Source organism: Battus philenor, unplaced genomic scaffold, assembly GCF_028537555.1.
Source record: "Battus philenor isolate CCGP_79_NKW_IND1 unplaced genomic scaffold, ilBatPhil1.0.hap1 SCAF_17, whole genome shotgun sequence".
Lineage (NCBI taxonomy): Eukaryota > Metazoa > Arthropoda > Insecta > Lepidoptera > Papilionidae > Battus > Battus philenor.
The window spans coordinates 3,566,085-3,582,529 of NW_027181679.1; the positions used below are offsets into that span (position 1 = coordinate 3,566,085).

At 32.7% G+C, this 16,445-nt stretch overlaps 2 protein-coding genes across 2 annotated transcripts; one reads left to right on the forward strand and one right to left on the reverse strand.

The window, feature by feature from the left end:
• Positions 1–4,521: 4,521 nt before the first annotated feature.
• Positions 4,522–6,656, reverse strand: Saysd1 (SAYSVFN motif domain containing 1). The gene is made up of 2 exons (XM_068763033.1): positions 6,304–6,656; positions 4,522–6,079 (listed from the first exon to the last, which is right to left on the reverse strand). Exons 1-2 carry the CDS (start codon positions 6,445–6,447, stop codon positions 5,711–5,713), a joined length of 513 nt encoding a protein of 170 aa, XP_068619134.1. The 5' UTR covers positions 6,448–6,656; the 3' UTR covers positions 4,522–5,710.
• Positions 6,657–7,081: 425 nt separating this feature from the next.
• Bili (FERM domain-containing protein 8 Bili) lies at positions 7,082–15,802 on the forward strand. Its single transcript, XM_068763195.1, has 11 exons — positions 7,082–7,212; positions 7,463–7,680; positions 8,968–9,093; positions 9,336–9,575; positions 9,871–10,036; positions 10,848–11,009; positions 11,712–11,897; positions 12,313–12,442; positions 13,968–14,108; positions 15,353–15,470; positions 15,574–15,802. The coding sequence occupies exons 1-11, from the start codon at positions 7,082–7,084 to the stop codon at positions 15,756–15,758; spliced, it is 1,803 nt and encodes a 600-aa protein (XP_068619296.1). The 3' UTR covers positions 15,759–15,802.
• The last annotated feature ends 643 nt before the right edge of the window (positions 15,803–16,445 follow it).

The following is a 16,445-nucleotide window of genomic DNA, read 5'->3' on the forward strand; positions in this document are numbered from 1 at the left end:
AAGTTAAAAGAAATTACAACTAAAATTTTATTTTCATAATCCATTAATTATATTATTAATAGATTTTGATTAAATATTATTTAGTATAGCGTTATACTAAATATAATATTAAGGTAAATGTTTTATAAATACTTCCCTCGTCATTAAAACAAAGTAAAGGGAACCTCAAGTCTCAATGTCCATCATACATTAATACTCTGTGCCTTATATAGTCTACTACAACTTAGAAAAAAAAAACAATAGTATTGTGCCATTAAAAAAAGAACGATGCATGACATTTTAGACTAGGGCAATATTTTAAAGCTGTTATGTAGATATTTTTTTTACAATTTATAATCTTCTGCTTTTATTTTTACGTTTAGTTTTAAGACAAATTATGTTAGGAACTTTTGTTCTCATTATAAATGGCATGAAAGTATTACTTTTTTTATTAAACTGTATTCGTCGGAGAGTTAATATAGCGCTCCTTATACTTTTGTAAGCAGATGAAACTGACGGATGAGATTTATGAACGACGGCAATCATGTAAAAGTGTACAGATGTTTGTACAGGTGGCTTTATATTTTAACATTTACTGACATCATTTTTTTCTAGGACTTCTAGTTACTGGTTGACTAGAAATCAGTACAAAAATATGTCAATTCGTAGCGAAAGTTATATACGTAGACTGACATAATTCTTTAATGTAAACGCATGCTTACCTCATTATTAACTAAATATTTATCAATATCATAAGTTGCGTATTCTCTGTTATTAACTCTCCGGCGAATACAGTATAGTGGCAGGTTTAGGATGACTAGTTGGTACCTATTTCTGCCGCTGGTGAGAATGAACAAACAATATTGTATTCCAGTTTGTTGGCTTTAGCTATAGTTTTTTCGCGTTAAGAATGTTTCTGCATGATCAGCAATACACACGTTGTGAAATCGTTCCTAATTTGAAATTCTAGTACAAGTAATCGAGAGACGGACTAGGTCAGCGGACAATGATGATACACTGCATTCTTAACGCGAATGAACTATAATGGAATTAGTACTCTAAATGACACGTAAATAGCGTTCAAATTAAAACGCTCTATATTACAGGCCACTACAATTACAATATGTGGTTAAATTGTTGAGCGTTTGAATTTAAATCTGCTTTCGAAATAACGGTGGGTGTTAACCGTGCATTTATTTGTTTTCCCTTCGATGACGAGGAAATTGAAAGCCAGATGTAATTGAGTTGTGTATATTACATACATATAATCGTTGTGGACATTTACAATTTTAACCCAAATATAATGAACGCGAATATTTCACTGCTATGATTTCAAATCGAAATTCGAACGCTCAAGAATAATTCTCTAAACTCTGAAAAGTATTGTGGTGTGGTTGCCAGTAATATCGTTATAAATAATAATATCATAATATATAATGAACGCTGCATCTGTTTAGGGCAATAAGTGTAAATGAAGGGTTGCATAACTTTTAGAACCCTAATATGACATCGTGACACTTGAGTGTGTGTTTACGTTACTTTAGAAGCTTATATACTCAATTATGCTGGAATTACGCAACCATGATATGTGTTATATGACCGTTAGTCAATTATTGTTGAATTAAAAATTGTATGGAGCGAAAACGGGTGTATTTTCGTTAGCCGGGCGCAAATTCAAATATGAGTGCAATAATTATTTATTATACATATTAAAAAAAAACCTTGGTCTTTGGGTTTCTTAAAAAGACGGTCACTCGACGAGCCTTGGCAGGGGTTATAAATCAGGGATCAGTAGATGAACAAAAGTAACTGACAAAAGTAACGCAGCGGATTAGCAAGTTGAGGTGGCAATAAGCAGGCTATATAGCGGACAAAACAAATAGCCGTTTGAACCCAAGATTCTGGGGGAATAGCCACAGGCAGGCAAGCGCAGCGTATGACGTCCATTAATGGTGGACAGACGACCTTTCTACTGAAAAAAAAAATAGGACACTGCTATATCCAGTAGTAACCATCTACGGCAGTAATGTTGATTAAAAAATTAATTTTAGCAATAATTTTAAAATATTGAATTCAAAACAGCAACATGAATATTGTTTTTATGATTTTTCGCTTGCGCCCGGCTAACGGAAATATACTTTAAACGATTATATAGAAGATTTAACCTCCTTTGAATTGATGCTATAATTATATATTCTTACTGCCAGTTCGTCTTTAATGTATATGTTGAGGGAATCACTAATTCATTCACAGATAGAGTAAGTTTGTTATGTCTACCAGAGTTTGCAATCATTTTCTCCTATATAAGTAATTTTCTTTATTCCCAACATTCCTTGGCATAGTTTGCTCAAAAGTTAAATACGCTGTTATATTATATCATGATCTCACGTAATGTGTTTGCATTATAACTCATTTTTGTATTTTTGCTTTAGTTATTTTTAAAATTTGATAAATTATATTTATTAATATGTGCCCCAAGACTCCAGACGTGGTTTCCGATATTTGGACTGTTTTTGGGACCAGATTTGTATTTACATCAAACTGAAATTGTTAAAGTAAAATTAGGTTTTAAGTCCACATGTATATGCCCGTTTAGATTTAATATCTTACCTTTTTTTCTTAGAGATTTTTTGTTGTGAATGTTTATGCTAAATTAGAGTCTAAAATGCTGAACGGCGAAGGAGATTCAGACAATATTTGTATCTCTCTTTGTCAATAACGTGTAGGTGATTGAATGCTATATATACTAATTTCATTCGACCCTAGCGTTTCTATAATGCATTCGCATTAAAAAAATGGCTCATCTTTGTCACCTAACCAATAAGATTATAGTAAATTAGAAAGCAGTGTTCACATTTAGTTGAAGTAAACTCATCGTGAAGTCCGTACGCGCTACTTTCTTCCATTTTAATAATATCTCACCTATTTATTCATTATATTAGAGCATATGTGAATCTGACTGTAAGCAGATGGAAGGTAGTAGTATAAAACTTCTTAATTACTTCCCTAAGTTTAGTGACAACGATGGGTTACATTTTTAACGCAAATAGTAAGGTTATGCAATAAAAGTTACATTAACTGTTATGTAAATGTTAAAAAAATATATAAATATTTTGTATCCGTTTCTTCCTGTAATCTATATAGTTTTTATTATAAAAGATTCTTTAATTTGTTATTAATATTACAATAATGATATATTCATAAATCATTGTAATGTACCTGTGTAGTAACATTGCTTTAAGCCGTTTTAAGTCACGCCATTCAAATAAGCAATAACGAATTATCTCTGTGAATATTTACAGAAAGTTCTACCTACCGTATTTTAAAATTGATTCTACAATTTTTAGAACGATTGTTAATATATAACTTATACTATTTACAAAGAAAATTCATTCAACGTATATATTAACCATAGTAATAATGAGATGTCGGATGTATATTTGCCTAAAATACAGTTAATACAGATTCTTAGCCTTGTTTACTATGCTACCGAGACCTCTGTACCTCGCCTTGGGTATGGCCGCGGCGAGACGGGAGGGAGTAATGGCCGCTCCGTTCCGTCAGTCCGTCGTCAAAGCCCGCGGCGCTTATGCTTATAGCGGCAACATTTAGTTAAGTTAGGAACGGGGCGTGACAATCAAAATGACAGATGCATATTACAATGTCGATCATATAAAACTGTAAAACATAAACAAGTAATAAATACAAATTGTACACAGTAGGAAGTTTATATTATTTTTCACAGGCGGTGACCCCGACGCATGTGGCTATTCGCTACACCCTCTATTTACCTCCGCCCTGCCTCGTCTCGCTTACGTATGGCGCGATATAATGTTTTTGGTAGTACTGCCATCAATAAATTAACAAAAAGCAATTATTTTCCTAATCTAATCAGGTACAATTTGTCGTCTCACTTGCACAAGCAGATGTAGTTATCGGTCTCACTCAACTATTGGCAAAAAGCCTTTCAATCAAAATCTTGTTTTCGAGGTGTTAATTAAAAATAAACTAATCTGGCTTCGGTACCTGATTGTATAATGTTTATCTACCACCAAAAACTAAAATAAAGTTGTTTACGGCGGAAATACTGAAAACTTGGTTATGAAGATGCTCTGTGAAATATTTTTATTTTTGAATCTATAGCATAATTACAAAAATAAATTTACCAATTTCAAAATAGCGTTATTTTTTTTCTCAGATTCTAAAGTGCTTTCCATAATAGACAAACCCCTTGATTTTAGGCAGAAATGCATCCATATGTTAGATCTCTGGTGATAATGCCAAATAATTTTCATTACATTTAGGAGTTATGTTGCATCGCATACTTTGTGATGTAAACGGGTATTTGTAAAAGAAATAAGTGAAAATATTTTAACGAAAACTTTTGTAAACTATGGTTTAGTGATAAAATGAATGTGAATTGTAAACACTATTTAATTTTATTGATTTATCATTGTATTGCTGTTCCATGTGTATTCATACTTGTTGTCAATCTGTAAAAGTGATTAATAAAACTACATTTTATTAAAATTAACTGTTGGGTTTATTTTCAAAAAATACTTTTCCAGATATGCCTTAATGGTGCAGGTGAGACATTCAATGCACACTCAAATTTGATTATTATTGAGCTCTTCTTTTCTTACGTTAAAAGCCCTTAAAAGTACATAGATATCTTTGTTAAAGATTCATTTAAAAGCATTACTGGGCACTGGTTAATAGGCAAGATAATGTATCTATTGGATTAAATGAGCTAAGTTTTGTCAAGTATAACACATATGTCTATATTAACTACAAACAAAAACACTTTTTTCTTATATTGCTGAGGAAATTTAAACACCTGTTCTTAGTGTCAAAGGTTTGATGATAATCAGAACCAGACATTTAGGATGTAATATAACAAAAAATATTTTGTACCATAAAGTATTGCAATGAAAATATAAATAATGCTTCTAAAATATTAAAGTGTGCAAATTTACCCCATTTGGTTTTTATAAATACATTTACATCATAAGTGTATATATACATTCAATTTTTAATATCACTAGTGTAAATATAGGGCAGTTGCATTCAACATAGTAACCAAATATTTAAATAATAATAACACCCTCCCTAAATGATATCACAAAGACAAGCGCCAATATAGATAAATGATGATTTTATAATATGGTGTTATTTTGCTTCTCTTTGTTGGTAAATGAATTTATTTGTTGCCTAAAAAAAAAGGGAGATAATCATTAACCAGTGAAAATTGTAGTGGCTGTATGCTTTTTACTTTTGAAATATGGCCATACTGCACAAAAAATAATGCAAATATGACTTCTTTTTTGTATTACACAATTTACCACTTACATCATAAAAATATTTGGTTATCTGATAATGTAATAAATAAAATTATCACACTGAAATATGTTTTACTAATTTTTCTTTTCAATAACCAAAAGACTGACAAAAAAACTTAAATTAATTACATGTGTATTACATATTTAACGATGGTTAGTACAAGTAAGGTGATGAATAAGACATTGTTTTCCAAAATTTTATGGAGCACCAAACAATGGGGCAAAATATTTACCATTGGCACATACCTTTAATGTTATCAAAAAATTTAGAAGTAGCAACATCCATCCTATTATATCATTGAAGAATTTATTTCTATAGCTAATTGAAGAAAGACTTTTTCCCTTGCTTATAAAAAAGTGTTTAGAATTACCATTGTTTAACAAGACATCTATTACGTAAAACTGACTGGTCCATACATGATTTCTTTTACTAATTGTTCAGCATTTAATGTACCTTCTATGCTTGTACAGTTTTCATTAAACACACTGTATGCAGATACCTCCCCTTTCTTCTTTGGCCCTGTTCTTGTGTTCAAATAAATGCCAATTAATACAGAGAAAACAAAATATACAGCGCCAAATTCTAGCTTTAAGGAAATAATATAAATAGTTAGCCATATAATAAAATAAATGGTCCATTTAACTGTGAAATATGTCCAGGATTCTTGTGTTGCATTATCTAATTCCCTGACTTCTGACAAGACATCCTCCTCTGATTGGATTAAAATTTTTCTTGTAGGCTGAACTTCTTCATTTTGTAACTGAAATGGTTAATTAATATTACTTAAAAAAGATATTATAATAGTTAAGAAAGTTAAAAATTAATATTTACATGTATTCGTTTAATCGCTATTCAATATAGAAAAATTTAACATAACAACCATTATAAATAATTGTTACCATTGATTAGCAATATTGTTTTATCAGACACGAACAATCTTTGATACGCTTTCTTAGAAGAATAAATCAAGTATTTATAACTTACCAAAACAACTTCTTCCTCCTGTTTTTCCTGGTCCATGGTCATGTCCTCGGAATTTTCTAACTTGTCATTAACATTGTCAGCAAGGTATTGGCGTCGTCGGCGAGCGCGATATTCTTTTAATTGGGCTTCCAAACGCGTCGCCATATGATTCTTAGAAAATGCGATAAAACTTATACAAATTTATAAAGACGCGATCTTAGCGTAAAAAATGCGCAGTTATTTGTTAATGGAGTTGATATGTAACAAGCTTTACGAAAGATATTCTTAATTCCGTCAATTATTTTATTTATCCTGTAAAACTTCAATGGGTGTATTTATTTGTATATCTTCAAAATCAAAATTGACGTGTTGGCAAACATATATCGTTAAATGACAGTTTAATCGTATACAGTGTCTATGAAATGCACAAGGTACATCGTCTTTTTGATTAAAAATAAAATTATAGGAATATATTTTTATATAAAATAAAAGTTATTACTTATTTTTTAAATTCTATTATTCTAATAATTTATCCAATTCTCGCATTAATTCTAATAACAATTAATATGGAACTTACTGGTACTTTAAAATAAATATTTTTTAATAAAGTTAGTTACTAAACAATCTAACATGTAATACGCCGACAAATTTAGTTATTTTTTAATAATGTTTTACGATTTTATTATCTACACTAAAATTAATCAATATTTCAGCGTTGGTTCACATCCATTTGTGTCTTTCATGTTACAGTATCGATTATTTAAATAGCAATATGATAACTGTGTTCTGTTGAAAATAAATGGAACATAAATCAGAGATGGGAGCTTACGGTGAGAGTTCAAGTGTGCAGAATAGCGGTAATTATATTACTATCATACCAGTTGAATATTCTCGACGCGGTTATCCTATTCAGGCCGAATATCAGTACAAGTAAGTTTAATCCAGATATTTTCTTGGTTCATTAAATATCAGTAGGTGCTATTAAATAAGAAAAAAATATGAAAGAAATATTTTTTTGGTATAAATTAAAAGAAATGCTTTTATTAGTTATATATTTAGCATGTTACTGTGTAGTTTTATTTCATCAGTCTAACTTATTTGCCATTATTAATACATAAGCAAAAAATATGCATACTTCATAGTAAAAATAATTAAAAAAAATTGTTCTTGTATGTCATAGCGAATTTAGGTCCCGCGAGGAATACTACAGTGTTCAGAGCCAGAAGCTCCAGGCCGAAGTGAATGCACATTTATACTCTGTTTCGCAGCGGCTACCGCATTTATCGTACAGCCCGTTGGGACGTCATAATGAGTGGGATAAGCATGATCCTCACAAACCACTCCAACCAGACTCTAAAGAAAGTAACAGCTCGGATTCGTTGGAGAAGAGTGTCATGGGTACATTATTTACATATATATTATACATTAATTATATATGGTGGACTCTTTGACAAGATAGAAAAAGTCAAATAGTGTTACCAGTTAATTGTGTTCCGTTTCGTGTGAAATATGACAAGGGTAACCCTATTCAGCGCATAATTTCGAACTTAAAATTCAGGATGTTGCACTATTTTGACTCCTTATATAAGATTTTTTATCAGTTTAATAATATAATAATAATGGTTACCATTTTAATTACGAATAGTGCCCAAACAATTATCCATATTTACAAACCTGCAGGGTTAATATCATGAAGGCTTGTTGTGACACGCATTATTTGATGTAATTCTTCTGTCAACAAGTGGATTATTCTTTATTCGCTAATGGAGCAGTCGGGACTTGCGTGTATAATATTAGGCAATAACATACGTAGGTTCAAGTGTTGTAGCTACAACGTATTGCCAATATATTGTGTTCCGGTTTAAAATGCGACAAAAATAAAGAATTTGATTAATGAGATAATACATCTTGTGTTATAGGGTGACTAGGGTATGGGATATTATCTTCTGTTTTATTGTAATAAAGTTCATAATGTAACACTTAGCGTATGTAATATAAATCCACAATAAAATCGTAGAGTTCAATATTTTCAATGCGAGTCGTATGTCTTCAAGTAACGCGCTTGAAGTATGGTAACACTAGTTAGTATTTTCTTTCTGTCAAAATTATAAAGAGTCTCTATATGTGTGTACATATACATCGAACGCATCTGTTGATTATTTTTCTCGTCATCAAAAAGAAACAAAAATATGCACGTATAAAAGTACACCTAAACAAAAATAAAACAAAGTTAAAAAACCAATAATATATAACGATAATAATAAAGGTATTAATATATAAGTAAATAAACAAAATGAAATATATAATAACCAGAAGTTTTTTTCTATAAGACGCAGTTTACATTGTCTATGTAAATAAACAAAATGGAAATGTCTTTTAGTAATATTAAAATAAGCGTTTTGTACTAAAGGCATATGAATAAATAATTATATTATTTAAAATATTTGCCTGTCTAGCTTTTTCTTGCTAATCCCTGAAATGGCTGGACGGATTTTGACGGGATTTATATCGGCAGGTAGCTAATGTAATAAGCAGTAACTTAGGCTAAATTCTGAAACAAAAAACTAAACTAACTAAATATTTTTTTGTTAAAGTCCACGCGGGCACTGCCAGTATATTATAAGTTTTTTAGATGGAACATTGTTTACATTTTTTATTATCAAGTTGTGATTGATTTTGTCTTAGGATCAAACCTAAGTAGTTGTTCAAACCAAACCGGGTCAAGTAGCATAGCAGCTGGATCATTTAGTACCACGGAGCCGATGACCAGTGGCGGCAGCTCGTCCAGTGCTATATCACCTCCCTTACCAGGTAAATGATTAGTGACATTGTCGATACTCGAATGCTAACTAATTCGCAAAGTTTTATAATGCTAATGAAGCTAAAACAATATCTTTCTTGATGAACTTTTAGAAAAAGATTAAATTCTATATTTGATAAATTATTCTGTCCTGGCAGATTTATACCGACATAAGTTGCCGGCTGTGTATTAGTTATCAACTTATACAAAACCAGTTTCGCAATATTATATACGTAATTTTGAAATCGCCCAGGGTCTTCAGGCAGCACTGCATCATCATCGACTGTGTCGTCAAGTCCTGTGACGTGTGTATACCTGATGTCTCGTACTGCGATAATGGTGGAGATGAGTTCGGAAGAAGTGCCTTCGAATGTAACTGCGGCGAGGTTCCTCAACGCGGTGCTGGCGACCGAGGAGATGGGTCTAATTCAGCCGAGTACCAGGAGTTTGGCTGCGAACGTTTTCTCCTTGTGGATGTGCAGCCCTCTATTAGGCGAGTTAACGAAAAAGCATTACTCTGCTTATGTTATAACACAAGCCCATTTTGAATAATTTGCGAGTTATAACTCATAGGACCAGTGAGAGTAAGGATGTCGCATATTATTTGTACTTTTTTCGGATGATATGACAATTTTCTTATGTTGTCTTTTCTTCAAAGTTTTTGATAATCGTTTATGTTCATATAAAGTCGTTAAATCCGTCTCTATGCACTCCATCATTTAAGTCATAGACATCCCCCATGGTTTCCAAGGTATATAGCTTTTACTATGGCAGCAATTATTTTGCAGAGATTCAACTGAAGCCGCATCATTGTCCATGGCGCATCTGGGCCAGTTGGCAAAAGCTCCTGCAGCGCTACGGACATGGGTCGGAGTCGCGGCGAGCTCGGGACCAGCCCGTGTTGCGGCTGCAGAGGAACGTCTTCTTCCCCAAACATTTAGAGGAGGGGATCAAGTAAGTGCAAATCCGGTAAGAGTAAGATAAGTAAGTTCTATACTTCACAAGTTTAGATATTAAACTAAATGTAAGAGATAAAAATTAGAATCAGGCATAGCTCTCTAATAATGGCATCATTCAAAGTAAATATAACTGAATTCCTTTTTGGGTTTTTTTTTCTTGAGATCATCAATTTATTTGCAAGCTTTATCATCATCATGATCGTAATTTCAGGCGTAGAAGGACCTCTGTTGGCCACCTCATAAGTTTCCAATGTAACTGATAGACGGCTACCTTCGTTTCAGTCTTCCGACGATCTTAACAGAGTCGTCTGTTCAGCTTTCGGGTGAAAGCCTTACGTGAGGCTGACAGTTCGTGGTCTCCACTCCAGAAGCTTAACGCCGAGGCAGCCATCTCCCATGCGCGCTATGTAGCCCACCCATAACCTCTTCATCGTTCGTTCATCAACGGATCTCTGAAAAATGGAAAATCCGGAGCATATTCCTCCTCTTGGATCAATTAAGGGCTGTGAACTTCAACTTACTATTGCTGAGTTATGTTGGTTCCTTAGTAAGGTTCCTCAACCTGATACGATCTCGTTGAGAGATGCCGAGCATAGATATCTCTATGGGCGACTGGCCAGCTTGCTAATGAGCGCCGAAATAATAAACAACGTTTCACTGCATTAAATTATTATTATATTAACAAAAGAGTATTTCTTTGGGAGAACTATGTTCAGCAGTAGATATCTTACATGTATAGTTATGATGAATGGTACGTTGCGTAGTACTGGCCACCGGATCTACTAGGCATCATTTTGTTTTTTCAGAGATTCAAAAATACAAGAATTACTTTACGAAGAGGCACGATACAACGTTGTAAACGGCAGATATCCTCTTGAGAGCGCCCAGGCGGTGATGTTGGGAGGCATCCAGGCGAGGGTACAGCTTGGACCCTATGATCCTCATAGGCATACTGCTAAATTTTTCAGGTATTCTAGTTCTAAAATTTTTTAGATCGAAATTCTATCATTTTTTTTAATTTATGATTATATTTATTTAAATTACAATTCGTAATTTTATTAAAAAGCTGATATGGACCATTACAGTTCTTAATAAATCAAAATAATTATTTCCTCATCATATCTTCGTCATTATAACAGCCGTAGGATATCCATCGTAGGACATAGGCATCTCTGGGAGGTTTCTTGCTAGGGTTCGCAAAATTGATGCCTCTAAAAATAAACAGTTGCGCCTTTTCGATCTATTTATCGACTATGCAAATTCAATACTGATATTTGTAATTATTCCATAAGAATTTTTAACAGGTAGTAGGAAACTTTTTAAAAAAATGTGTCAAGTTATTGCATGACCAAGAAAAACAGGAATTCTTTTTTATATTCATTTACTCGTAAGATTTATCCATTGATTTGTATTTTTCAAAGCTAGGTGTCAATTTGCAATAATACACTGACTTACTCTGTCCGAGATCTGTATTGCTACTCGAACATAATCAACCTTACCGTTTCGTCTCCCTTTGCGAAGAAACGATTGCTATTACCAGAAATGCATTCAACTTCCAACATTCCAATCCAAAATCCGAAAATCCAAATTCCAACTAAAGACCTATTTCTATACAAAGCTGTTGAGGTGGAAACGAATATAATAACTTTGATATACAATTCGTTTGGCAGAGAGAACCAAGATAAGTACTTGCCTCTGCACGCGAGGTCCGGTAGATGGGCGGCACTGCTTCCTGCGGGGCGGAAGGGGAGTCCCGAGGCGCGATTGCTGGAACAAGCGCAGCGTCCGGCTGCTGCCCCACCGCGGAAGCTTCGTCACAAGTACCTCGCCCATACCAGGATGCTACCTACTTACGGGTGAGTTTTTTTTTTTTTAAATCAGAAAGCAACGACATTTAAAATCGAGGTCGAAATAGCTTTATTAAACGATAATTACAATCATCTTTTATCGTAAGGTTAAAATTAAATTTACGTTAGTTCGTAACGCTTCACCTACTATGGTGAAGCGTTCTTATAACTAAGAATAAATAAATCTCTTCATTTCGGATTTGGTTCGAAATAATCATGACACAAATCTTGACCTCTGGGCGAAAGAAAGCGTTAAGTGGTATTATATGCTCTTTGATACCAGGACATGGGCCTTCTCTATAGATTTCTATATAAACCGGTTGGAAGCCGCCTGCATCCAGTGTCTCAAATGATGATGATACGGAATGAGGTGGTGTCGAATCATGGCCCTTGTCGGAGACTGAACATAAAAATCCGTTTCCAGAGCAGCGTTCTTCCAAGGTCAAATCGAGCAGCCAGTGCGAAGCCTTACCAGCCTGCTCACCCATGAAGACATTCCTGTTCTGGTCGCTGTCAACTCCAATGGAGTTTACGTCATTGATGATACAGAGAGTGTGAGTTAATTCACCTTAACAATAAAAATGCATGTCTTTCGCTGCTTATAAACAAGATTTCGTTGTCGCCAAACTATTTAAATGACAATAATATTTTTTATATATTATTACATCCTATAAACAACTAAATTGAATAGTAGTATAAAACTCTGAAAGTTTTTAGAATACCGAAAATGAAACTAAATTGAAACAAATATAAAAATGATTAATTGTTTTCAAAATAGCCCCTATAAGAATCGATGTACCGTTGCATCCTGTAATAGAATGAAACAGTGGGCCCCTTCTTATTTGAAGAAAGATTTCTACGTAAGAAAAAGTAAATATTGGTTATTTAGCTACTTCCGCACATGCAGTGGTAGTCGTGCATAATGCATGTGCGGAAGTGGCTAAATATTGGTCCTTTTCTTACTTAGGATGAAATTCGGCAAGGTAACGCCTGATTCGATTAAATAAAGTTTTCTACGATCTAATAAGAAGCATATTAGTATGCTTAATGACGCTGAAACTTTTTTTTTTGTGGGCAAAGAATGTGGTAAAGTAATTAAAAATCGTAGTAAAGTATCATAGATTTAAAAAAAAATGTTTTTGTATTTTTTTACCGGCCAGCTGTTATAAGTTCCATTTATGTTATGGTATAACTGTATTATATAAAATACAAACGTATGCTGGAATAGTATCATACTGATATTCACGTGACAAATAGATTTGTAGGCGATAAAAGAGTAACTATCGATGTTCTTGCCATATTCTTCACAATGAAACCAATTTTCCGGACCAATAACACTATTTATACATACGTACTTAAACGTGTATTATACTAATGTCTTAATTTAACAAAGCCTGTTCGCAGAATAAATATGTTGTTTCATTCTTTCATTATTTTATTTTTGTAGCGTGACGTTCTTTTTGGCCTATTATGAAACTTACAAAACTTGAAATTGAAAGAATCTCGAACAGTTAAACCTTTTTATCTTTATAATCGAGAGATTCAATAGTAATTTAGTTCATTCAAATTCATGAGGATCATGAAAAACTTTTGGATACAGGTTAGAAATTTGAGCACCGTGAACCTTTTTTTACGGTTTTTTCAACACCTATCACTTTATGACCGTACGTCGTTTGGAAGAAATCGCCGTTTATAGTGAGACCGTTGTTTGAAATATTTCCCTTCTCATGTAATTTTTTTCTTATGATATACAATAAAGTATAATTCATTTTTTTTTCTTTCTCTATTGTTTTTTGAGACAAGTGCAATCTAAGTCAGTTTAACGTTTTTATATATTATTGTATTTATAATTATATATTATACCGTATTTATTATAAGTATTTATGTATATGTATTAGTATGTATGTTTTGTCTATGTGTATACGTAAATTACCCGTTATTTGTCCTTCTACTGTTTCGTTTTTGAAATTGCCCTCGTGTCATAAGACCGTACATTGTACTTTTTTACATAGACATAATTACTAATTAACTATTACTAATTTTCTACAACATATCAATTAAGACAATACGCCATTGCAGACTGTACTCTTGGGCCTTCTTTACGAGGAATTGTCTTGGGACATCGGTCTCCCGTCCGATGACAACGAGGACTGCTTGCCGTGCCTCTTCCTCCAGTTCATGGTGGTGGAGAATGGTCTACGAGTATCTAAGATATTACAGGTATACTTTATGAATAATAGAAATTTATTTACATTTATATATAACCTATTCTTAAGTTTTCTAGTTCGAATTGTAATAAGATGTTTTAAAAGGATATTTAAAGAGAAGTGTTTTGTTTGGATATGACGATCTAGTCATATACCTTAGATATAATACACAGGAACTCTCTAGTGTCTAAAACACAGGCTAGACCTAGTTTAGATACTACTGCCCTATGATGACAAAATAATGCAACCCGGGTTACGTAGTTTTGTCGTGCGCGTGCGTGCTCATTGAATTTTTCGTGTCCCAATTTGTCACTGAAGTGTCGAAAACTTTTTTCTATATTATAAAGCGAACCAAAATAAAGAAAAAATTTCATCGCTTTTTTTGGTAGAGCTACAACAAAATAAAGTAAATCTTGGTTACAGTATTAAATGAATAAATTGTAATTTTAATTCTCACGGTATATTTATGTAGGTATATGTATATAAATATCTAAGTAAATATATTTAGTACTTATACAACTGTTAATAGTGAATCAAATTGAATAATGTCTGTACTTTTTGTCTCTTCAAGAAAAAAATATATTTAACAAGTGTCATTAGGTCAAATAATCCTGCAAATTATTTAATACAATCCCTCCTTAACAAAATAAATAAGATATTTATAATTTAGGATCTGAAAACTTTAAACACAAACTTTAGTACTTTTGAGTTGCGTTATTTTATCATTAAAGGACAGACTAGTGAAAATTCAATTTAATCCAAAAGCAACACTTGTTATATATACCCAACATATTGTATATTGTAAGTAGTTAGACAGGCGTTGTAACTTTTTTTTTTAGTATAAGGGAAACAGACTTAAATTTGTGAGTTTGTGAGGTTTTTATATAAAATATGTCAAAAAGTTCACCGCTTTATTAGCCAAACTCATTTTTTGTATATTTTGGTTCTACCTCTACGCTGTGATATTATGTTATAATATAATATATTTCTGTTACAACAAAATAGATATCTTTTGCTGCTTAGAATCAAGTTTTTACTGCCACCAAATTCTTCACAAAATGACAATAATATTACTATCTATGAATAAAATAAGACAAAAATTATACACACAGTAATATCATTTCCAATACTACAAGTGACGCTGAAAGTTTCTTTCTATAATGTACGTGAAAAGGTTCTTCTTCTCTGTTTAGAATTTTAAAAATGTCACTTCTAACTTTATTTAGAGCAATTGCTCATAATGATATCATTATCCAGGTGTTCTCGAAGCAAGCGGTAATGATGGACACGCTCATCGAGCACTTCGCCGGAGAGTTCCGCAAGCGGTTGGGCCACGACACGCCCAGCGAACACGCTAATTACGACTACCATTCTGGTAATTTATCCAATGATATATCCCACAACAAATTATCTATTTTTTTAATACGTAATTATTGCACACAGATTAAAAATAAAGCTTTAAGTTGTTTTTATGTCAGATTCTGGCAGCATCTCCCTGCCGCCTTTGTCTCGGCCAGACTCTCCGCAGCGGCGATTGGCAAATAAGCTGTCGCGGCTGGCACTGGCCACGCATGATGGTCGTGGTCACCTGCTGGGCGGCGCTGGCGACTGGAATACCGACTTAGACCACCCGCAGCCATCTTGGGTGCTGCCCAAACATTGACCACGGGGGATATTTGCTCGCGGATTCCGAATCTGTGTATCCTGAGTTTGACGAAGCTGTAAAAGCTATGAAGGTAGGCATCCACGAATGTACGTGGAAGAAACATGAAGAAATAAAGAGAAAGTAGAAGATAATACTTCACGCGAATGTCATCGTAATCTTTAATAAAGATATGTAGTTTAAAACTCATTGAAGATAAATAATTGTTTAATTAACACACAAATAAAACATTTTCATGTATATATTCGTTTTATTTAAATACTTAATAACGTTGTACATAAATTTTGTACTTTAAAATAAATCAACTCAAAAATTTAACAAAGATATATATATAAAAACAAAATCATAGTAACAATTTTATTAAAAAGATACCAATATATATATATATTGAAAACAATAGTTCTATATAGGGTTATTGGTTATAAGATGTAAAGCTTTGGTAGGGTGAATTTATTGCTTATTTGTCAGCAAAAAACTTAACACATAAGTGTTTCCATTCAATTATTTATTTTTACTATTTAATGAGACGGACTATTTCAATGTAAGGTCTGCAAAGATAATAAACAATAATTAATTTTAATATGTAGTAATTTGAATTTAAAAAAATCTTTCTTTGCGATTCGTTATTGGTTATTTCTGAAACTATTTCGTTTTTGGATAGGGTGTACCATTAGTTGACAGCAAATC

What these genes read in the sequence shown, in the direction of transcription:
- Saysd1 (XM_068763033.1), bottom strand. Translation starts at nt 6,447, where the DNA reads ATGGCGACGCGTTTGGAAGCCCAATTAAAAGAATATCGCGCTCGCCGA. An exon ending in AGGAGGAAGAAGTTGTTTTG is followed by an intron (nt 6,080 to 6,303) that starts GTAAGTTATAAA and finishes TAACCATTTCAG; the next exon opens with TTACAAAATGAAGAAGTTCA.
- Bili (XM_068763195.1), top strand. Translation starts at nt 7,082, where the DNA reads ATGGAACATAAATCAGAGATGGGAGCTTACGGTGAGAGTTCAAGTGTG. An exon ending in CATTTAGAGGAGGGGATCAA is followed by an intron (nt 10,037 to 10,847) that starts GTAAGTGCAAAT and finishes TTGTTTTTTCAG; the next exon opens with AGATTCAAAAATACAAGAAT. An exon ending in TAATTACGACTACCATTCTG is followed by an intron (nt 15,471 to 15,573) that starts GTAATTTATCCA and finishes TTTTTATGTCAG; the next exon opens with ATTCTGGCAGCATCTCCCTG.